Source organism: Gossypium hirsutum, chromosome D08 (genome assembly GCF_007990345.1).
Source record: "Gossypium hirsutum isolate 1008001.06 chromosome D08, Gossypium_hirsutum_v2.1, whole genome shotgun sequence".
NCBI lineage: Eukaryota > Viridiplantae > Streptophyta > Magnoliopsida > Malvales > Malvaceae > Gossypium > Gossypium hirsutum.
Genome location: NC_053444.1, coordinates 13,035,064 through 13,058,863, shown reverse-complemented (window position 1 = coordinate 13,058,863; position 23,800 = coordinate 13,035,064). Strand labels below are relative to the sequence as shown.

Sequence of the window (23,800 nt, the reverse complement as noted above, 5' to 3'; positions counted from 1 at the left end):
ATGTGGCTAGGAAATTTGTGTAATTGTTAAATCAGAGATGGAAAAGGTTTTGTAATTGACTCTTTTGATTAATGAAACGCCTAAGTATGGGGCTATCTTGAAATCAACACCCATTTTTGCATATTTACGCATGATTAACATTCATTAGTCATTCATTCATTCATTGCATGTACATATCACCCTAATCATTCACTAAAGGTAAAGCGTAAACATGTATAGTTACAACACTACAAGTTTAGAATTACGTCATTCTTATAGAACGTATCTAAGAGCAAAAGTTATGGATGCTGAACTCAACGAAAGAATTTAAAGGATGGAAAGGACCCAAAGAGAGTTGCAAGAGCAGTTAGCTAAGTCATAGCAAGAGGCGAGAGATCAGATGGTGAGATCTCAAGAGGAATCACTCGAGCAAAGGGATCAAGTGGCCAAAATGATAAAAATGATGACAACTTTGGTCAAATGAAAGGGGCCCATGCAGAGCCCTGATATCATAGAGCCCCAGTCAAGAGCTAATCAGGATCCACTCTATCCCCCAGGATTCACACCACCTCATACACATACAACACAAAGGAGATATCCCCAAGGTGAACCTACAGTCTTGGAGCAACATCCTGCACCGCCTACTCATCTAGGGCAAGGGATATTCCTATCAAATCTCGGGGCTGATCCTTCGGATCTAATTGTTCCAGATCTGGATGATCTTGTAGAAATTGTAAGGTTGAAAATTGATGATCATGACGCTCAAGATAAGTATAGGATCTTGGAAGAAAGGCTCAAGGCGATAGAAGGTACTGAAGTCTTCTCTGCATTAAGTGCCAAAGAGCAAAATTTGGTGCCCTATTTGGTTCTATCCTCGAAATTCAAGGCGCCAGATTTTTTAAAAATATGATGGGACGAGATGTCCAAAGGCGCATCTTGCCATGTTTTGTCGGAAGATAACTGGCTACGCGAATGAGGATAAATTGTTGATACACTGCTTCCAAGATAGCTTGGTCAGATCGACTCTTCGATAGTATAATCAGCTCAGTAGAGAAAGGATCCGATCATGGAAAGACTTAGCATTAGCATTTTGTGAGCAATACAAGCATGTATCAGATATGGTACCTAATTGACTAACTTTGCAGATGGTGGAAAAAAAGCCAATGGAGACTTTTAAACAATATGCGCAAAGATGGAGGGATATCTCGACTCAAGTAGAACCCCCGTTAGCTAAAACTGAGATAACAGTTCTCTTCATCAACGCTCTAAAAGTGCTGTTTTACGATAAGTTGGTAGAAAGGACCACGAAGGACTTCATAGACATTGTAATATTTAGGGAGCTTATAGAAAACGCCATCAAGAGTTGGAGGATGGAAGGCCTCAAGAGTTCAAAAAGTGCAATACCCGTAAGGAAAAAGTAGGAAAAAACTCATATGGTCAGAATTGAAAACCACTATACCTCTAATCCATACCCAGCCCAATCACGACCTTGTTATCGCCCACCGTCAAACTTTTACTTTTCTCACCAAGGTCCTTATTTTCAAGCACCTCTTCCTTACCCCATCCACGCCATGAATAACCAAATATCGTTCACCATGTTCCCACCAAACACCTTGCCTATACAAAGCCAACCTAAAAATGAACAAAGACCAGCGAAACCCAGTTTTGAAAAACCTCAGTTCACCCCAATTCCTGTGTTATACGGAGAGTTATACCTGAAACTATTGGAGAATTAATTAATATCCCCATATTATATGGCACCCCTATAGCCCCCATACCCAAAATGGTATGATCCTAACGCTAGTTGCATGTATCACGCTGGAAATTAGGGGCATTTTACAGAAAATTACCTTGCTTTTAAAAGGAAAGTTCAAGGTCTCATCGATGCTGGCATTCTGCAATTTGATGGTGTTAGTAATGTGGTTGGAAACCCTCTTCCGAACTATACTAATGGAAATGTGAATGTGGTGACAAGTGAAGATGAATGGTGAGCCAAAAGTAATATTGGCAAAGTAAGGACGCCGTTGCAAAAGGTACGAAAGATGATAGTTAAAAAGGGTTTATTCTGACGCCTTTGTGGAAGGTATAAAAGATGATGGTTAAAAAGGGTTTATTCTGTCCATCCAACCGAATTTTCAAAGAAGAAAATAAAAAAGCTCAAAGTTTTTGTGACTTCTATGGCGTCGAAGGGCATGACATCCAATCTTGTGAGAAATTCAAAAAACTACTTCAAGACATGATAGATAACAAGGAGGTCAAGATCTTTGATAGAATGGAGAAAGCCAAATATGGGGAAATATGCGTCTCTGATAATCAACCATTAGCTATCTCTTATAGCATCGATTAGCCTTTGGTGATTTATTACGAGGCAAAAAAACATGAAGTTAACCCGAAGGTGATAATCGAAGTGTCATCTCCTTTCCCTTACAAGGACAATAGGGCAATACCATGGAAATATGACGTCAATATTATTGTACCTGAAGGTGAAAAGTCAAAGGCTACGAATGGAGGCGTTAGCGGAGTAGGACACTTTACCCGCAGTGGAAGGTCTTATTCACCCGAGATGGTTAAACCAAAGAAGAAAGTTACTGACTCGAACTAGAAAAGAAAAACACCAATGCATGAGGTTGAGGTCGATGTTGAAATGTCATCTGAGCAGGAAGTTAAAAGACCTGTTAAGGAGGAAGCACATGAATTCTTGAAGTTCATTAAGCACAGTGAATATAGTATCGTGGAGTAATTAAAAAAGTAGCTGACGTAAATCTCGGTATTATCTCTATTGTTGAACTCAAAGCCACATCGAAATGCATTGTTAAAAGTGTTAAATCAAGTTTATGTGACGAGCAATGTATCTGTAGAAAAGCTCGATAGGTGGGCAAATAACCTGAATCTGGATAATTTCATCTCTTTTAGTGATGACGAAATACCACCTAATGGCAAGGGCTCTGTAAAAGCATTACACATAACAACTAGTTGCAAGGGTTACATAGTACCGAATGTGCTCATCGACAACGATTCTGCACTCAATGTCATGCCTTTGGCCACACTTTCTAGGATGCCAGTTGATATGTCTTATCTAAAGCCTTGTTACTTCACAGTAAGGGCATTTGATGGAACACAACGAGAGGCTATGGGAAAGATCTAAATTCCTCTAGAGGTGGGCCCATATGCATATGATATCGAATTTCAAGTCATGGACATCACGCCTTCATACAATTTCTTTTTAAGGAGGCATTGGATTCATTTTGTTGGGGCAATTCCTTTATCTCTCCATCAAAAAATGAAGTTTATCATGGATAGTCTCTTGATTACTGTCGCTAGTGAGGAAGACATCGTCGCATCTATCTCTACTGATGCACCTTACATCGAAGTAAGCAAGGATGTCGTTGAATGTTCCTTTCGTTCCTTTGAATTTATCAATGCCATATTTATTGTTGAAGGGAATAAGATTCCTACACCCAAGTTGTCAAGGAATACCAATATGAGAATTAAGTTGATTGTGGGAAAAAGAGCTCGGGAGAAGAAAGGTTTGGGAAGATACTAGTAAGGGATAGCCAGAGCTTTGAAACCAATGTACCACAGGGCTCGATGCGGTTTAGGGTACGAGCCAAATATACGTCAGAGAAGAAAACAATTATAGAAAAATCAAGAACGAAGAATCGCAAGAGCCTCAGGTCGAGAATTGGAATGGGAGCCAATGGCGTATCCTCATTTGTCAGAAACCTTTACATCTGCAAGAATGATGTACCCAGGGCAAGACAATCCGTGAAACGCTTTATTATTGATTGAAAAGGGTCCTCAGAACATCAGCATAAATGTTGTTAATAACGAGGGTGATGCAATTGAGGATGTTTCAATGATACGCCCTTGTCCTCTAGGATATGTTTTGAATAATTGGACTACAGTGGACCTTCTTGTAGTTTCTAAGTCCTCTCTAGAGTAATGCTCAATGCTAATTCTCCATTTCTTGTATGTCCCTAAATAGTGAGATTTCTTTTGTGAGAGCTTATGTTTGCTCTTTATCATTTCAATGAATATTAATAAAGTTGCATATTGTCATGGTCTTTTCATTTCCATTAGCTTCGTAACTATTCCATCTTCTCAAAGTCTTTCCCTACATGTATCTCATATCATTTCATAACATTGTATTTGTTGATTCCAACGCTCTGATGCTCCTCTATAGTTTTCTTTTCCATTCACCTTTTAGGTGCTCAGATATCAATGGCATGAACAATCCTGTTACAAATCCTGAAATCGATTTCGAGAAGGCTGTTTGTTTAGGAGAATTTGAAGCTGAAGAAAATGCTGAATATTCTGTCTCGTCTCCTGAATTATTGAGAATGGTAAAACAAAAAGAGAAACAGATTCTACCCTATCAAGAACCTGTTGAGATAGTAAATTTGGGAAATGAAGAAAAGAAACAAGAAGTGAAGATTGGGACTTCCATTTCAGAGAGCACCAAATAGAATTTAATCGCCTTGCTCCGTGAGTACAAAGATGTATTTTCCTGGCCTTATCAGGACATGCCAGGGTTGAACGAGGATGTGGTGGTCCATAGGCTTCCACTGAAACCAGAATGCAAACTCGTTCAATAGAAGTTAAGAAGGATGAGACTTGAAATGCTGTTAAAGATAAAAAAAAAGAAGTCAAGAAACAATTTGATGCTGGCTTTCTAAAAGTCTCTAAATATCCAGAATGGGCAGCTAACATAGTTCCAGTACCGAAGAAAGACGGCAAGGTGTGAATGTACGTGGATTATCGCGATCTAAATCGAGCAAGTCTTAAGGATAATTTTCCTTTGCTACACATCGATACGTTGGTGGATAGTACGACAAAACATTCTTTGTTTTCATTCATGGATGGTTTCTCGAGTTACAATCAGATAAATATGGCTCCCGAAGTTATAGAGAAAACTACATTCGTGACAATATGGGAAACGTTCTACTATAAGGTGATGCCGTTCGGATTGAAGAATGCTGGGGCAACATATCAAAGAGCCATGGTGATGTTGTTCTATGACATGATGCACACAGAAATAGAAGTTTATGTCGATGATATGATTGCCAAATCCCAGGAAGAAAAAAAGCATGTTGGGAACCTCAGGAAGCTATTCGAAAGACTAAGAAAGATCCAGTTGAAGCTTAGCCCAGCCAAATGTACGTTTGGGGCTACCTCGAGAAAACTACTAGGTTTCATTGTCAGCGAGAGAGGTATTGAGGTTGATCCAGATAAGATAAAATCCATACAAGAACTGCCACCTCCGCGCACACAAAAAGAAGTCAAAGGATTTTTAGGAAGGTTAAATTACATTGCTCGATTCATTGCTCAACTTACCAACAAGTGCGACCCAATTTTTTGACTCCTTCGAAAACATAATCCGGAAGAATGGAACGAGGAGTGCCAAGTGGCCTTTGACAAGATAAAATAGTATTTGTCTAGCCCCTCGGTGCTAATACCGTCGACCCTTGGAAAACCTTTAATATTGTATCTGACAGTGTTTGAAAACTCAATAGGTTGCGTACTGGGGCAACATGATGAGTCGAGGAAAAGAGAACAGGCGATTTACTACCTCAGCAAAAAGTTCACAAAGTATGAGGCAAAGTACCCGTCAATTGAAAATTTTTGTTGTGCATTGGTTTGGGTAGTTTGAAGGCTCAGACAATACATGTTGTATTATACGACATGGTTAATTTCAAAGATGACCCAATAAAGTACATGATGGAATCACCTGCACTCTCAAGGAGAATGGCACGATGGCAAATCCTATTGTCTGAGTAAGACATCGCGTATGTGAACCAAAAGTCGATAAAGGGAAGCGCAATAGCTGACTTCTTGGCAAGTCGAGCAATGAAAGAGTACGAGTCTTTGAGATTTGATTTCCCAAATAAAAAATTAATGTGCATTTTCAAAAAATAAGGTGAATCATCAAAAGAGGAACCATGGAAAATGAACTTTGATGGTACATCAAACGAATTAGGGCACGGGATAGGAGCAGTCTTAGTGTCAGCGAAAGGGAACCATTACTCGCTCACTGCCAGATTAAATTTCTTCTATGCCAATAATATAGCGAAATATGAAGCTTGCATCATGGGACTTCGTGCAACTATCGAATGAAAAATCAAAATTTTGGAGGTGTACGGGGACTCAGCATTAGTGATTTATCAAATCCGTGGAGATTGGGAAGTGAGGGATTCGAAATTAGTCAAATATCACAATCTCATTGCGGAACTGGTCAAAGAGTTCAACAGAGTGACTTTTAACTACTTCCCAGGAGAAGAAAACCAATTGGCTGACGCCCTAGCCACCTTGGCTTCAATGTTCAAAGCAAACAGAGAAACTGAAATAATGTCTCTCCAAATGAGTGTATATGAGGTCCCTACACATTTTTTTAGCATTAAGAATAAGTCAGATGGACGACCATAGTTCCATGATATCTTGGAATATATCAAGAATCAAAGGTATCCTGAGCAAGCAAACGAGAATAACAAAAAACGATCAGGAGAATGGCGATTGGATTTGTTCTTGATGGGGATATCCTATACAAAAGAGGAAAAGATCAAATGCTCCTGAGATGCGTGGACGCTGTTGAAGCCAGAAGAATACTTAAAGATGTCCATGAAGGAATTTGTGGAATGCATGCTAATGGTTTCATTATGGCTAGGCAGATTGTGAGACTTGGTTATTATTAGCTGACGATGGAAAGGGATTGCATTAATTACGCACGAAAGTGCCACAAGTGTCAAATTTATGGTGATAATTCATACATCTCCTTCACCCATTCATGTCATGACTTCTCCGTGACCTTTTTCTATGTGGGGCATGGATGTTATAGGGCCAATTTCCCCAAAGGCTTCTAATGGACACTGATTCATCTTTGTAGTTATAGATTACTTCACAAAATGGGTAGAAGCCACTTCGTTTGCTAACGTGACAAAGACCGAAGTCTGCAGATTCCTAAAAAAGGAAATCATATGTCGATATGGTTTGCCTGAGAGAATCATTTCAGATAATGCTTTGAATTTGAACAACAAGATGATGAATGAAGTGTGTGAGCAATTTTAGATAAAGCATCATAATTCCTCACCCTATCATCTGAAAATGAACGGAGCAGTAGAAACGGCTAACAAAAACATTAAGAGGATTATCGGGAAGATGACTGAGATATATAAATATTGGCACAAGAAGCTACCATTCGCTTTATACGCATACTGCGCCTCTGTACGTACATCTACTGGAGCAACTCCTTTCTCTTTGGTTTACGGAATATAAGTCGTTTTGCCCATTTAGTTGAAATCCCCTCCCTACGTGTCTTGATGGAATCAAACCTAGAAGAATCAGAATGGGTTCGAGCTAGATATGATCAGCTAAACCTTATTGAAGGAAAACGATTGAAGGTAATTTGTCATGGACAGATGTACCAGAAGAGAATGATCAGGACCCATGATAAAAAGGTGCGGTCAAGAGGATTCCGTGAAAGAGAGCTCGTACTGAGAAAGATTCTCCCAATACAAAAGGACTTTCAAGGAAAATGGGCACCAAATTGGGAAGGGTCGTACGTTGTAAAAAAAGCCTTTTCGGTAGGGGCTCTGATTCTCACTGAGATGGATGAGAAAGAATTACTTAATCCAGTGAACTCAGATGCTGTGAAGAAATATTATGCCTAAAAAAATTAAGATAAAAACCCGAAAAAGGCGTCTTGATAAACAAAAGGGATTAGGATGAACAATCGAAAGAGCGTCCTAATGAAGTAGGTTCGAACTTAAAGAACCAGACGACTTGAACGGGGAGTCAAATGACGAAGTTACAACGTTTGAAGCATTCTCAGAAGCTCGAAATCTTCTACACAAAAAGCCATGCTTGAAAAGATCATTGACGAAGAAACGTGGAGAAGTTCATGCGTTGGATATCTAGAGCATTCGTGGTCATTAAATTCGTTTTTTTTTTCTTTGTGAAGTTTTCTTTTTTGAACTATTCCTTGTCATTTTTCTTTGTCTGTTGCTTTTGAAATAAAATATGAACGTGAGGTATTCCCTTCATGCCCACTTTGTCATTTTCAAGCATCTCATGTTTGGTTCATTTAAATAATAAATAGTAAAGTGACATACTCTAAACAAAAGGAATGTTAAGCATTATCCGGATGACAATTTGATAAGTACAAGGGCCTCGAAGCAATGACAAAGTTCAACAAGGGGCATGAGGGTGATATATGAAGAAATGTGGGATAATCACAAGAATTTGAGGAGAAGTACAAAACCTGAGAAAAAGTCAAGAATTGAGGCAATGAATGCGGGCCCTCACGAAAATCATGACGAAAAAAAAGGGGGCACGTGACAAACAGCCCAGGGTGTATGGCATGATCATGTAGGCATAAAAGCATTTAGGACAAACACGTGCATATCATAATAACATCATACATGACATATACAGGTATCCCAGTAGAACAATGAATTTTAGGAGGTAGCTGCACTGAATCAATGAAAAAGAAGGCTTCTGAGTTTCACCTGATGATCTTTTTCGAAATCATGATTCTTTCAAAAATCATTTTCAATTTTTGTTTTTCAAAAAATCAACTCATAATCCGAGAGGTGAGTTGAGCATCTGGTCGCACGCCGAGGTATATTATCAATTTCTATTTTCTCAAAAATTAACCCATAATCCGAGAGGTGAGTTGAGCTTCGGGTCGCACGCCGAGGTAAATTTTCTATTTCTATTTTTCAAAGATCAATTCACAATCCGAGAGATGAGTTGATTTTCGGGTCGCACGCCGAGGTATGATCAATTTTTATTTTTCAAAAAAATCAACATATAATCCGACAAGTGAGTTGAGCCTCAGTTCGCACACCGAGGTATTTTCAATTTCTATTTTTCAAAAAAAATAAAAAAAATCAACTCATAATTCGAAAGGTGAGTTGAGCCTCGGGTCGCAGGGCAGTTGTAATCACTAAATTTTATCAGGTTCAGATTTCGTGTTTTAATTACAGGTTTGGGCTGGTCTCATATGGGCCTAATGACTGGGCCTATTGCGATTTGATAAAAAAATTTCCATTTTACCACTTAACTTTTAAAAATTTATATTTTGACCCCTTAACTTTTTAAAATTTACATTTTGACCCTTAACTTTTTAATATTTACATTTTGGGCCAATTTTTCCTAAAATTACATTTTGACCCCTAACTTTTTACTATTTACATTTTGGCCTTTAATTTTTCCTAAAATTATATTTTTACCCTAGAAATTTTGTATCCTTTACAATCTGGTCCTTCTAGCACAAAATCCCTAACCGCCAGGTGCATTTTGCGCACCTACCCTCCGTTTTTTCCAGCGACCGGCCCAGGCATGATGGCTCTCCAACTACTTCTTGAAAAAATCAACAGATTAAAAGGGATTTTTCCTTTCAAAAATCAGGAGAGGAAGCAAGCAAAAAACAAAAAGAAAGAAAAAACCAAAGTAAAAATCAAAAAAATAGTAGCCAAAAAAGGAAAAAAATGATCGTGCCCCACCGCCACCGTGACCACCGTCCTACCACCTCTTTCCCTCTTCCTCCACCACTAAAACCCAAGCAAGCCAAGAGTTAAGCAAAAAAAACCAAAAAAAATCAAAGAAACAACAACCAAGAACTGAAAAATTTTGGAAGAAAAAGAAATGTTTACCTTCAAACCACCACGGCCACCGAGGGCAGAGGGGAACCGAGTGACGAGCAACTGACCGGAGTGGGATGCGGCGTCTTTAACTTCGAGGCTTTCGAAATAGAAGAGAATGAGAGGAGAAAAGAAGATAAGAGGAAAAAGAAAAGAGAAAGGGGAAGGACGTCGGCGGCCATCGAACCGCTAGAAAAGGAAGCAGTGACAGCGGGCTAGGGTTTGCATTGAGAGAAGAAGAGAAAAAAGAGAAAGAAAAATAAAGAAAGAAAAAAAGAAAAAATATATAAAAATCGCCGAGTCTGACTCGACCCGACTCGGTATCCGTCAACCCAGCAAACAGCAGCAACCCAAAAGCAACCGATCCAATAGCTCAGCAGCACAGTAGGCCAACAGCCCAATCCTGCAAGCCAGTCCAGCAGCATTAGACCAAGACCAATAGTGGAGTAGGCCCAGCAGTAGCAGGCCTGTCCAGCAGCAGCCCAAACAAGTTCAGCAGGCCCAAAACCAGCAGCAAACTTAGTAGGCCAGGCAACAACGGCCCAATCCAGAAAAAAATAAAATAAATAAAAGAAAAAAAGGACCCAAATTGTGTAGCCCATTGGATCAAGCCCATAACTTTGGGCTTTTGGTAAACTCTTGATCGTTTTTATTTTATCCATGTATTTAAATATTGCCTTATTTTAATTAAATTAGAATTTTTTAAATAGTTTTTTAGAAATATTTCATTTACAATATTTTTTAAATAATTTTAATACATAAGGCAACGAATCGATTTGACATTAAGCTATTAATTTCATCGCTATGTTGGGTGAATATCATTGGTTCGTGTTAAATACGGGACGCCCTTCTAAAAATTGATAAATTCAAAAAAAAATTCTTACATTTTCAAATCAAATTTCTATTTTTGTAATCATTCGTAAATTATCAAATCATTTTAAAATATATATAATATAAAAATATGTAATTTATCAAAATTCTTAATCGGATCACAATTACATATTAAATTGAACTCGTACTTTTGAAAATTAAAATAACACGCGTTTAACAATATACCAATTTTGGGCATCACAAGGGTGCTAATACTTTCCTCGTGCTTAATCGACTCTCGAACTCTCATTTTGGATTCTGACGCAGAATTAAGATAAAAAATTTTAAAGAAAATTTAAAAAAAATAAGTTTTCTTTTAAAAAGAGAATTTATTAGGTGTCCGATCACACCTAGAAAAAAAGATCAGTGGTGACTCCCCACTTTTTAATAAAATTGAGACTCTATTTTCAAAATTTCAATAATCGCCTCGACTAGCGCTCGTGCAAGGTTTAGGTCGCTATAGCTCTGATACCAATAAATGTAACACCCCTAATCCATATCCGTCTCCAAAACAGGGTTACGGAGCATTACCGAATTGTACAGATCAAATACATACATTTTATATTATTTAACATTCATGTCAGAAATTATTCATAAAGTCCATTATATGATCCTTTAAGGCCCAAAACATACATTAGAAACAAGTCGGGACTAAACCGGGTACTCAGAGAATTTTTCGCAAAATGCCAAAATTCTTTCAAGGTGTAGGGGACACAAGTCCGTGTGGCCAGGCCGTGTGGTTCACATGGTTAAGAGACACATCCGTGTGGCCAGGCCGTGTGGTTTACACGGTCAAGAGACATGCTCGTATCTCTGGTCGTGTGGGCATTCGAATTAGGGACACATGGCTGTGCCCCAACCTGTGTCCAAATTAAGGAGGTTATTGACTTGGGTCACACGGCCAAGCCACACGCCCGTGTGTTAGGACGTGTGAAAATACCTGAGCATTATGTTTTGAAAATATAAAGATGTAGGGGACACACGACAAAACCACATGCCCATGTGTTAGGTCGTGTGTCACAACGGCTGAGACACATGCCCGTGTCTCTGCCCATGTGGATGAAATAGCGTCATTTCCAAGCCATATTTCTCAACAAAAATTACCTTCCACCTACATTAACACTTTAACGCATTCACAAGGCAATACAAAACATTCAAATCAAACTATAACTAAGTCTTATGCATAACATATCAATTCATATGTTTAACTATCTAAACTTATCAAAACTAACCATACATACATATAGGCATATTTTATCCATTATTCCATCACAAATCAATCACCAATATGCCTATATGATTTTCATCATTCATCCATTTCAAACACATATCAAACATGATATGGCCTCTTATATAACCATTAAAATATGTCTAACATAAGTCATTCCAATGGCTAATCACAATCAATCACATACATGCCATCCTTGACCACCTTTAGCTTATACATGTCATTATAACGTAAAATTTAATTTACCATTTATACCGAAACGATTTGATGGATAGTGTGAGATATCTCCGCCAAGCTTCCAACCCAACGAGCTTCCGAAGTACTATAAAACAGAGGTGCTTAGTAAGTTCGTATAATAGGAAATTAACTTACCATTTAATTCACATTTAAGGAAAGCTAACTAAACATGCTCAAACCTATTTGGCCAAATGCCTAAGCACATATCCTCATCAAGTATGTTAGTAATGTATTTCACATGAATATCAAGAAACATGTATAAGCTCATCAAATATCAAATTTCCATATTTATAAACTTTCCACATCTTGTGTTCATATATAAATTCCATGTATTTCAAGTATATACGGGTAGTGATTGACTTTTAAATTCATATATTTTCTCATGTCAGGATTTTACTCGTTGAATCATTTAAAATATCGATGGATACACGGGTAGTACAAATGAAGTGTACAAATCTGAAATATGTCAATTCATATTCGGGAATGCTCATACGAGCACATAAACGGAAAGCTCATGTGAGCCATGTAACAGGAAGCTCCGGGGAGCCATTAATGGAAAGCTCATACAAGCCAATATCGGGAAGGTTTAAGCGAGCTGATATCGAGAAGCTCCGTAGAGCCATTAATCGGGAAGCTTATGAAAGAGCCTTTAATTGGGAAGCTCCGGAGATCCATATAACGGGACGCTTATAAGAGCTACGGTGGGTCCACAACACATGTAGGACTACAACCAATCGGGATGCTCCGAAGAGCTATTAACGGGAAGCTCGCAAGAACCATATAACGGGAAGCTCGTGAGAGACAAATATCAGGATGCTCATGAGAGCTAATAATCGGACGCTCTTTCGAGCCGTGGTGTGTTTGCAACACATGTAGGACCACAACCAATTCGGGAACCCTATATCTATCGAATTTCATTATCGAATATTTGTCAAGCATTATCGAATATGTGATCAATTTCGTATACATGGCATTTACACAATTCACATATATAACATTCAATTTAAACATATAAATATACACAATTTAGTTACACGAACTTACCTCAACAAGTGTCCATGTACACAAAAGTTACTAATCTGACACTTTGTCTTTTCCTCGATCCAATTCCGTATTTGGTATATCCAGATCTATACGAGTAAATTTAGCTCAATTTAATACAATTCATATTCGATTCAATCTAATTCACATATTAGTAAAAATTATCATTTTGCCCCTATACTTTTGATTAATTACAATTTTATCCCTAAGCTCGGAAAATGAAATTCATGCAATTTAATCCTTATTTCAAGCCTAGCTAATTTTTACATGTAACATTAATATCCCATGTATTTCCTAAAATTTAAAATTTTTCCATGAATTTTACATATTTACAATTTAGTCCCTAAATCACAATTTCATTAAATTCGCCTTACAAAAGTTGTTTATCTATCAACAACCTTTAATTTTTTAGAATAAAAATTCATAATTCATGCATATTCATCCATGGTAAAACCCTAATACTTTGATAACTTTACAAATTAATCCTTGAGATAGCTAGATTAAGCCATTACGATTTAGAAAATATAAAAATTATTAAAAAAAACACGACAAATAATGCTTACCTAATTAAGCAAAATAAGTTGGCTTGAGCTTAGGTTTCCATATCTAGGGTTTCTATGTTTTAATTTTGGGAAAGATGATATAAAATGATGATATTTCTTATTTAATTAAAATATCATCTTTTATTATTTCATCTTTCCAATTTAGTCTTTTTCTTTATTTAATTTTCCATTGATGACTAAACATACTTATCTACTAACTCCTCTTAATGGTCTATTTTCCATATATGGACCTCCAATTTTGAATATCATAGCTATTTGATAGCTATAGCTACTAGAACTCAACTTTTGCATTTTATGCAATTTGGTCCTTTTATCAATTAATCATGTAATCGGTAAAATTTTCTTAACGAAATTTTCATACGATATTTCAATCATAATGCAAACTATGAAATAATATTAAAATAATTTTCCTTCCGGACTCAAATTTGTGGTCTCGAAACCACTATTCCGATTTCACTTAAAACGGGCCGTTACATTTAAGCTCCTCTACCAATCTAACAGTAAAAAGGTTTACTCATTGTCGAGGTTTAAGATCAGTATTCCTAGCTAGTAGTGATTGAAATTGGTGTTGAGATTCTTCTACAGCCCTAGTTTGTCTCAAGTTTGCAAGTTCCCTTAAGGGGTTATTACTTATAGGTGACCCAAACCTTACATGACAACACTCTTTGAAGTATCCCTAATCAAGATTTGCCTCATCTTCTTCCATTTGATCAAACCACAGTTGCGCTTCTTTTGAGTGATGAAATGCGACTAAGCCTACTTTGTCTTCTTCGTTAGTACGTTGATTGCCAAAAAAAATTCACATCTTTTCAACCACCCTAAAGTATCTCTAACACCATCATAAGTGGGAAATTCCATCTTAAAGTATCGTGGTACCATGTACTCACCGTGTTGCGAGTCTGAATTCCTTCTCCTACCTTTGCTACTGTTCTAGTCTTTATTATTTTTCTCTAAATCCCCTTTTGTTATCTTTTAGACCGGAAGAGATAACATCGCCACCTACTCCTCTAATGTTTGTTGCCTTGTAGCCATTTGTTCCATGAAAGCCTTCAGCTTGGCTGTCAAGCTGACTCTGATACCAAGTTGTTATGCACCTTGGCATAGGATCTAGTCATAGGTTTAGACTAGAAAGAGTTCTTGCTTCGACCTATGGTTACTCAAAAGGTATATTCATCTTTGACTGAACCCTCTTCCAAAATAATGCTTGTGATAAAAATAAATTACTTACTCTTTATTTCATATTGCCAGCCTTTTTATAGGCTGCTAATAACAAAAGAAAGAGTCCTAATGGAATTCCTAATTTAGAGTTTATAAAGGAAATAAAAAACCTAATATAATAGGGAGAATAAGTAAAACTAAAACTCTTAATAAATATGATATAATAAAGAAATTAAATAAATCTAAAACTCTAATTTTTGTTGTTCCTATTTCTTATTCCTTCTCTAATATTGTTTCCCAATAAAAACATCCACATCATATTGACAATGTTATTTTCCATTCTGGCTGTTTTCTCAATATTGGACTGTTGGTTACTGCAAAGATGTCTGTGAAAGCTTTGGCTTAGGCATCATATATACTCAGAACTATATTATTATGGTATTTACATGACTTGTAGTGGCATGCCATGTTTTTGGCATATGGTGTGTAATATTTTCGTTTCTTATCAAAGGATGTGGAACTTGTTTTCTTTAATATTAATAATGTTGTTTCTTTCTCAGCACTTGCTATGAGAAGAGCAAAAGGTGTCCAATTTTCTGTGTTTCTATTGAAGAGCGATTGCTAGTCTATGATGTCTAGTCTCAAATTACTTGTAAAAAAGTTGGTTTCATTTTTTTCCAAACCGTTTTGAATTTGCTTGTGATTTTAGATGAAGCAAGCATTGAGAAGCTGGCCATTCTGGTTTCTCCAAATGTGATATAGTTGTATTTTGCCACTCAAGAGTTGTAAATGACTAGTTGCATTTTGAAATGAAATGAAATTATAGTGATTTTGACATGTTTTGTTATAAATCATAAGATCTTTTTCCTTTTTCGTTTATGAAATATAAAAAAGGATGGTGAAGCACTCTCTTGTGCACATGTATAGTTAATCTTGGATTTCTAAGAATTATATGTTACTTGGGAGAAAATGTTGGGACAGTGTGATTTGGTTAGGGTCAAACAGAGAATTAATCAGAGTTGTTGAGAGGAAGCAACCAAATGAATGCACATATAGTAATGCAATTGATATTGATGTGTTTTTTGTATGGTAAAATGTTGGAGAGGAAGATGAAGATTAATTTGGAAAGAAAGAGGGGATCAACGAAAATGAAGATGATGGAGAGAAACAATTCTTTTAATTTAATTTAATATAAAATATTGTTTTCAAATTTAGAAAAATATAAAATGAAGATATTTTAAATAATTTAATATAAAAATAAAAAATCTTTTAATATAATTTAATATAAAATATTATTTTGTACTAATAAATTGATGTAAAAATACATTAAAATGTTAAAAGGTATATCTGTCATTTGAGTTTTTTTTTTTGTTATTACATATTTATTTCTCTCAACTAAACATAAGAATAGTATTACAATATTCATTCCATTCATTCCAACCAAATCACTACTACATCTATTCAATTTCATTACTATCTTTTTTTATTCTCATAGAATTAGGGGTGTGCAAAATTCAGGTAAAACCGAAAAAATTCGGTTAACCGACTAAATTCAGTTAATCTGTCGGTTAACCGAATTTTTTCAGTCAGGGGTCGGTTAATTATTTTTTATTTTTCGGTTAACGGTTAATTCGATTCGAAACCGGTCGGTTAACTGAATTTTTTCGGTTTAACCGAAAAAATTAATAAATAAAATTATAATATATAAATAGGCCCACTATTCACCTAAACCCAATCCAAACCCAAGTATCCAACCCAACCCAATTACCCAACCCAACTCAATCATAAAAATTACAAATAATTTAATAAATAAAAATAAAATTCTAAAACTAAAACTAAAAGTAAAGTCTAACAGCTATAATAGGCTAATAGTCGTTTCTTGTTCTTGTTTTTCTCACAAATTTTTCTCTTCTTTTTCTCTTTTTCTCATCTTTTTCTCTAATTTTTCTTGTTCTTCTCTACAACTTTGTCAACCCTCAACTCCTTACAACTCTCCAAAAAGGTAATAAATTTCCATTTCTCTATTTTATTTGTTTGTTTTTGGACTTGGGTTTCTTGAGAAACTGACTAAAACCACTTCTATTTTTAGAGTACGCTAGATGGGTAAGTGATGATCTTTTTTATTAATCTGTAGATAGGATTTTGTTATTTTAACTTAATCATGATAATTGCATAACAGAAAGAGAAATGGGTTCGATTTATTTTATTTGGAAATGAATTTTCTTGTTGAAATTGATATTGTCTCACGTTATTGTCTTTTTTTTTCTTTGGAGGATCGCACTTTCATTATTCTTTTCTTACATTCAATTCTCCACTAGCTATAATTAAGTAAAAAGAAAGAAAGAAAAAATACAGACCTTCAATGAAAATATTGGTTCGGAAGATTTACATCTGAAGAATATGTATATGTTAGTAGTTAGTGACTTGATGAAGAGGTTTGTATCCATAGAGTTGTATCTGAAGAATATGTATATGTTAGTAGTTAGTGACTTGATGAAGAGGTTTGTATCCATAGAGTTGTATAAATTTTTATGTCATAAATTTATGTGAAATTGCAATTACTATCACTGAATTTGTACAATTAATTTATACCAAATGAGTTAGCTTTTGGTTTGCTTGTATTAATTAAGACAAATTTATACTAAATGTGGTTGAATTTATAAGCTGATTTCTTGCATAGTTTGGTTAGAGAAGCATGAACAATAGCAGTCTGAAACATAACATACCCATATGTTTCTTTAGCTTCAGTTGGAGAAAATGAGTTGAATTTGTATCAAGCTATGTAGGGTCCTTCACTGTAAAAATTTGCAAAGTTATTCTGCAAACCAACATGACAAACTTGAAAGAAAAAGTAGAATAGACTGCATTGAGTTAAATCCTAGAATGGGATTGTCTACTTTTGAAATAGAATGAAACCATCTCATGATCTTATTTGACAAAGATCCTGTTTGTTTGACATTTTTTTAAAAGCCATAAACTGCTTTTTTGAAAATTCAGTATATAAATTCCTTGATTTAAAAGCCATAAATTGCTCTTTTAAATGAACGGAAGTTTGGTTGACATTTTTTTTACAATTTGGCTACTGTTTATAAAGTTTATATGTTGACCAATTGCTGGAAAATTAGCATACATACTCCATTGTTTAAAAATCCTTGAGTTGTTGTTTATTGATTTTAATGTTATGTATTGTTACTGTTTGCATGTTGTCATAAATTGAATTAAAGCTGTTTTTTGAGTGTTTCAAATTGAGCATTTTCATACTATCTTAAATTGAATGAAGCTGTTGTTTTAGTGTTTCAAATTGAGCATTTTCATACTGTCATAAATTGAATTAAAGCTGGTGTTTTAGTGTATCAAATTGAGCATTTTCATGCTGTCTTAAATTAAATTAAGTTGATGTTTAATGTTTCAAATTGAGTATTATTATGCTATCCTAAATTAAATTAAAGTGTTGCTTCAATGTCTCAAGTAAGCATTATTATGCTATTGAAAATTTGTTAAGGATGCTACTTGAAAAGGATATTTCATTTCATTCCAAAATTTAAGTATATTTACTACCTTAATTAATGTCATATATTACTCATGTTATGTTGTTTAAAATGTGTAAATATTCTGTTTAACTGTGTTTTAAAGTGTGCAAATTGTGGCGATTATAAAGATTATATTAATCTCTCACATTTTTAACATAATCCAACTCAACTATGTTTTTTTCTAAAACTCAACATCAAAATATGTTTAATATTATAAATGTATTTTAATTTATTATATACTTTTTTTTCTTGCAGAATGTCAACCGAACCAACATCTATTGAGGGTAATGTTACACCTCCTACTTCGATAGATTCTGAAAATTTGGGAGTTGGAGCTTCAAGCCAAACAAAGGGGACTACCTGGAATAGAAAAGCCACTCCTCAAAAGTCAGAAGTTTGGTCTCACTTCACTAAGATTATTATTAGTGAGGATGCAAGTAAGGTTAAATGTAATTATTGTCAAAAGGAATTTTGTTGTGATATGAAAAGAAATGTTATAGGGTCATTGAAATATCATATTGGTTCATGTAAGAAAAATCCTAGTAATGTTGTTGACACTAGTCAAAGACAACTAGTTTTACCTAGAAAGGGAGTTGAAGGGGGGGAGGGAATCTTTCAACTTAGAGATTTGATCAAGAAGCATGTAGGAAAGGATTAGCACAAATGATTGTGATTGATGAATTACCTTTCAAGTTTGTAGAAAGTGAAGGTTTTAAGAAATTTATATTTGTGGCATATCCTAGGTTTCATATTCCTTCACGAACTAATATGATTAGGGATGTTTACCAATTGTATTTAGATGAAAGAGTCAAGATAAAACAACTTTTGAGAAGTTCTTGTTCTAGAATTTGCTTAACTATTGACACATGGACTTCTTTGCAAAGAGTTAATTATTTGTGCATCACTGCTCACTTTATTGATAACGATTGGAAATTGAATAAAAAGATTTTAAATTTTTTTCCAATTTCTAGTCATAAAGGTGAGTCCATTGGGATGGTGATTGAGAAATGCTTGTTGAATTGGGGGATTGATAAGTTGTTTACTATTACTGTTCATAATGCAAGTTCAAATGATGTTGCTATTGGTTATTTGAGAAAGAAATTTAACCCTCGAGGGGGTTTAGTTCAAAATGGTAAATATCTTCATATGAGATGCATGGCATACATTCTGAATTTGATTGTTGTTGAAGGCTTAAAGGAAATGAATAAATCTGTTGAACGTATTAGGGGGGCTGTTAGATATGTGAGACAATCTCCAGCTAGATTACAAAAGTTTAAGGAGTGTGTTGTGGCGGAAAAGATAAAGTGCAAGAAGATGTTGTGTCTTGATGTTTGTACTAGGTGGAACTTGACCTACTTAATGTTAAACACTGCTCAGAACTTTGAGAGAGCTTTTGAGATATTTGAAAAGCAAGATACAAACTTTAGGGCTGAACTTGAAAGGGAGAGGGTTGGCCTCGTGTGGATGATTGGGATAATGTTAGAAACTTAAGGGATTTCTTGGAACACTTTTATGAAGTCACTTTGCGTATATTTGGCACTTCATATGTCACGTCCAATAATTTTTTTGATGACCTTTCTAAAATTGATATTCTTTTATGAGATGCTTAGTTAAATAGTAATGTTGATTTCAATGTTATGGCCATCAAGATGAAAGAGAAGTATGATAAGTATTGGGGTGATTTTGATAAGATGAATTTGCTTATGTTTGTTGCTTGTGTTTTAGATCCTAGACAAAAACTAAAGTATCTTGAATTTGCATTTAGTGAAATGTCTAGTTCCGAAAAAGCTTGTGAAATGATGCAAAAATTGAAGGAATCTTTGTATGAATTGTTTGATGAGTATAAGCCTCCACTTCATAGTACTTGTAGCCAATCGAGTGTGCCAACATATGTTTCTCTCGGTGAACCACAACAAAAAATGAAAAGGCGAATGCAAGCTTTGTATAAAAAGCGTGAGTTGGAAATTTGTGGTGAGGATAAAACATCTGAGTTGGATAAATATCTAGCTGAGGCTAATGAGAAATTTGTTGAAGATTTTGATATTTTATTGTGGTGGAAAGTGAACAGCCCTAGATTTCTCACTCTTTCAAAAATGGCCAGAGATGTGTTAGCTATATCGGTTTCTACGATTGCTTCAGAGTCTGCATTTACCACCGGGGGACGTGTGCTTGATCAATATAGGAGTTCATTAACTCCTAAAATTGTACAAGCTCTTGTGTGTACTCAAGATTGGATTTGAAAATCAACATCACAAGAAGACATCAAAAAGATCGAAAAACAAATCCAAGAGTTTGACAAGATTGAAAATGTTATATTTATTGTTTTATTTTAATAGTTTCAATTTTTTTACCATATCACTCCTACTTATTTAATTGATTCAATGTTTAGACTTTTCTTGGAATGCATCAGAACCTACCTTAAATTCATGAGCTTTCATGAGTTGAAGGGTATGATTACTATCTTATTCTTGTTAACTTATAATCTATTCGTTTGTTTAAATTATTTGATTTTTTTAAATGCATATATTTCTATTATATGCCAAATTTTTGCACATGTTTTTTTTTTGTAGGTTTAATGCAAATGGAGATCTTTTGGAGAGAAGAAATGGATACAGATGGAGAATATTAAAGACTTGCATTTCAATTATGTGTTTATTTCAAGACTTATGTAATGTTTTTAATTATGTAACTTATGTAATGTTTTTAATTATGTAGTGATTCAATTCGGTTAATTCGAGTAATTCGGTTAATTCGGTTAATTCGGTTAATTTTTAACCAAAAATTAAAAAAACATATATTTTTCGGTTAATTTAGTTAACCGACCGAATTAACCGAAAAAATTTCTATTCGGTTAATTTTTTTGAAAAAATTTTGTTCGATTAACGATTAAAAATTTTAAAAGGTCGATTAATTCGATTAATGTTATTTCGAGTTGATTAACTAGTCGATTAACCGACTAAACACTCCTACATAAAATAAATATTCCATTAAAATACTATTCCATTTCATTCAAACTAAACTCTCTTAAAAATTATAAATCACATTTCTACTACTTTGCTAAGGTAGTAGTGATGGCTAGGAGAGTATGATATTGGAATCAAAAGCATGATGAAAACGTTTAATGGTGGTAGGTAGGTCCACGTGCCAGCTTCTGTTCCCTTTGTTTATTCCATAGAATTAAATACTCATAAATGCTGTTTTTTTTCTAAAAATTTACGTAAATAAATGAATTTTTAGAAAAATTATGGAATAAACCTATTTTATAAAAACGTTTTCAAGTGAAATGTAAAAAGATATTTTTAATTAGACGCATTCTTAATACATTCATAGAAAAATACTTCCAACAAAAAATACTTTTTGTCACATCATTATTAAAAGTGATAGTACTAATATCTTTTTTCTTTTTTTTTAGTATCATTTATTAATGTAAAAATAAAATTTATCAAATCGGTCTTTATATAGACTAAAGTCTCTTTTCTCTTATTTTCTTAAGCGATGTGAAATATGAGATATGAGTATATATAAATTCATAATCTATTTGTAGTTTGTTCCTAGATAATGTGAGGAATGAAACTTTGGGTCTATATAAATATTTGTTTCGTAACTTTTATTTCCATAGTAATAGGTGACAATAGGAAATAAAAAAATATTTATATTGTCACTTTTAATGCTGATGTAACATAAAGTGATTTTAGTTGGTAGTGTTTTTCTATCAATACATTAAAAACGCATTCAGTAGTAGTATTTTTCTGCATTTTCAGCTGGACCCGTCTTCGTAAAATCGGCCTATTCTCATAATTTTTCTAAAAATCGACTTACTCGTGTAAATTTTTTTATAAAAAATCGGCATTTATGAGTATTTAAGTAAAAAGAAAATGTCTTTGTCGCCCACCCCGCAACTCGACCGGACTCAATTTATGGTGCACTCAGCAGCAGCCACATCTGACTTTTTCACTCCCAATTTCCCTTATCCCCATTATAACAGAGATCTCCGCTCAATCGAATCCTGAAAACCAAAGAAATTTTCCATGCCTTGTCCAAGCGGAATCCTCCTCTTCCTCATCCTAATCTCCCTCCCAGCTTCTTCATTCGCCGTAGCCGATGACGACAATCTATCCGCGTACCAAGCTCTTCAACAGTACGACTTCCCAGTAGGCATCCTTCCCAATGGCGTGGTTGGGTACGAATTGAACAGGGAAACGGGCGAGTTTTCAGCTTATTTGAGTGGAACCTGCAAGTTTGACATTGATTCATACCAACTCAGTTACGAATCCACCATAAAAGGAGTGATCTCCCCAGGCAGGATAACAAATTTGAAGGGAGTGAGCGTTAAGATCCTCTTCTTCTGGCTTAACATCGGTGAAGTGATACATAATGGGGACCAGATGGAGTTCTCCGTTGGGATTGCGTCGGCTAACTTCCCTATTGACAACTTTTATGAATCTCCTCAGTGTGGGTGCGGATTCAACTGCAATGGCTTGAATGCTTTAGCGTCTTCTATTTAGGTAAGTTGTGATATAACTAATAGATGATTTATAATTGGTACTCGTTTAGGCACTGTTCGGGTATGTTTATCGGGAAATCTTTAGGGTATTTAACTTGGGCAGTTGGAATATGAATGCTTTCTATGATTTAAATCCTAGAATTTATTATTGGAATCAATCCTGTGACTTGTCTCCCTCTCCACTTTTACTTTTTAACCCTACTCTGTGCGTTCATTGGTTGGCATCTTTAAGCTTACTCGGGTTCGTCCAAATAAAATAGTAATTGCTTTTATACCGTGGAAAAACTAGGCTATCTTCCCATGTTTTACCCAACAAATTGAGGGGTTAAGGGCTCTAGGAAATATAGTCATTGAGAATTGATAGTTTCTCTCCTCATGTTATAGCTCAAGGGGCCATGAACATCTTTTAGCTACAAGAATATCCTAGTCTTTGATTTTTAACTTTTTAATTCCACCAACAACAATCGGGATTCATCGACAACTTATAAAAGAAGTTGTTGAACAATCGAACTTCATCATGGGTCATGGTCTCCTTTGGATGCTAGTGATTGTTGCATCTTTAGTCTTTGTCCATCGGCTCCTAGACCTATCCTAGGAGCTCGAATACAAGTCCACAATTAGTGGCGGCATATCCAAAGATAGTGTGACTCACGTCACTGATGATGCCAGAAAAGTTAAATCCAAGAGCATATGGTATGGTGTATTCTCTCCTCCGCTTATGCTTTCATTGACACTGTTTTTTTAAATTGCTTTAGGGTAAATATTGTATAAAACTGTAATTCTACGTCATTCATATTTTTTTTCTAATAAGAGAATAACAAATCAAACTTTTCCTCCTAATTTTTCGATTTTTTAGTTGGATTTGAAATTTTCAAGAGGAAAAATTTAATTCGTCATCCTCCTATTGAAAATGGATATGGATAACGTGAAATTATAGTTTTATACAATCATTTCTCTTTTTAATAGTTATATTTTAATGTTTAAATTACAATTTATATATTCCAATTGAATTTTGCAAATAATTAATATTAATTACTTAAAAATATTTAAAA

The 23,800-nt window shown here is 34.9% G+C and overlaps 1 protein-coding gene and 1 long non-coding RNA gene across 4 annotated transcripts; both read left to right on the top strand.

Moving 5' to 3' along the window:
• The first annotated feature begins 16,568 nt into the window (after window positions 1–16,568).
• Window positions 16,569–21,167, top strand: LOC107913800 (uncharacterized). 3 transcript variants are annotated; one of them, XR_001688644.2, is made up of 4 exons: window positions 16,569–16,716; window positions 18,500–18,681; window positions 20,634–20,692; window positions 20,815–21,093. It is a non-coding gene; the product is annotated as an uncharacterized lncRNA (long non-coding RNA). The 3 variants fall into 3 exon arrangements; XR_005917519.1 differs by having other exon boundaries at window positions 18,500–20,692; window positions 20,815–21,167; XR_001688642.2 differs by lacking the exon at window positions 20,634–20,692 and having other exon boundaries at window positions 20,815–21,162.
• Window positions 21,168–22,084: 917 nt separating this feature from the next.
• Window positions 22,085–22,906, top strand: LOC107913791 (uncharacterized protein At5g01610). Its single transcript, XM_016842427.2, has one exon. The coding sequence runs from the start codon at window positions 22,273–22,275 to the stop codon at window positions 22,747–22,749; it is 477 nt and encodes a 158-aa protein (XP_016697916.1). The 5' UTR covers window positions 22,085–22,272; the 3' UTR covers window positions 22,750–22,906.
• The last annotated feature ends 894 nt before the right edge of the window (window positions 22,907–23,800 follow it).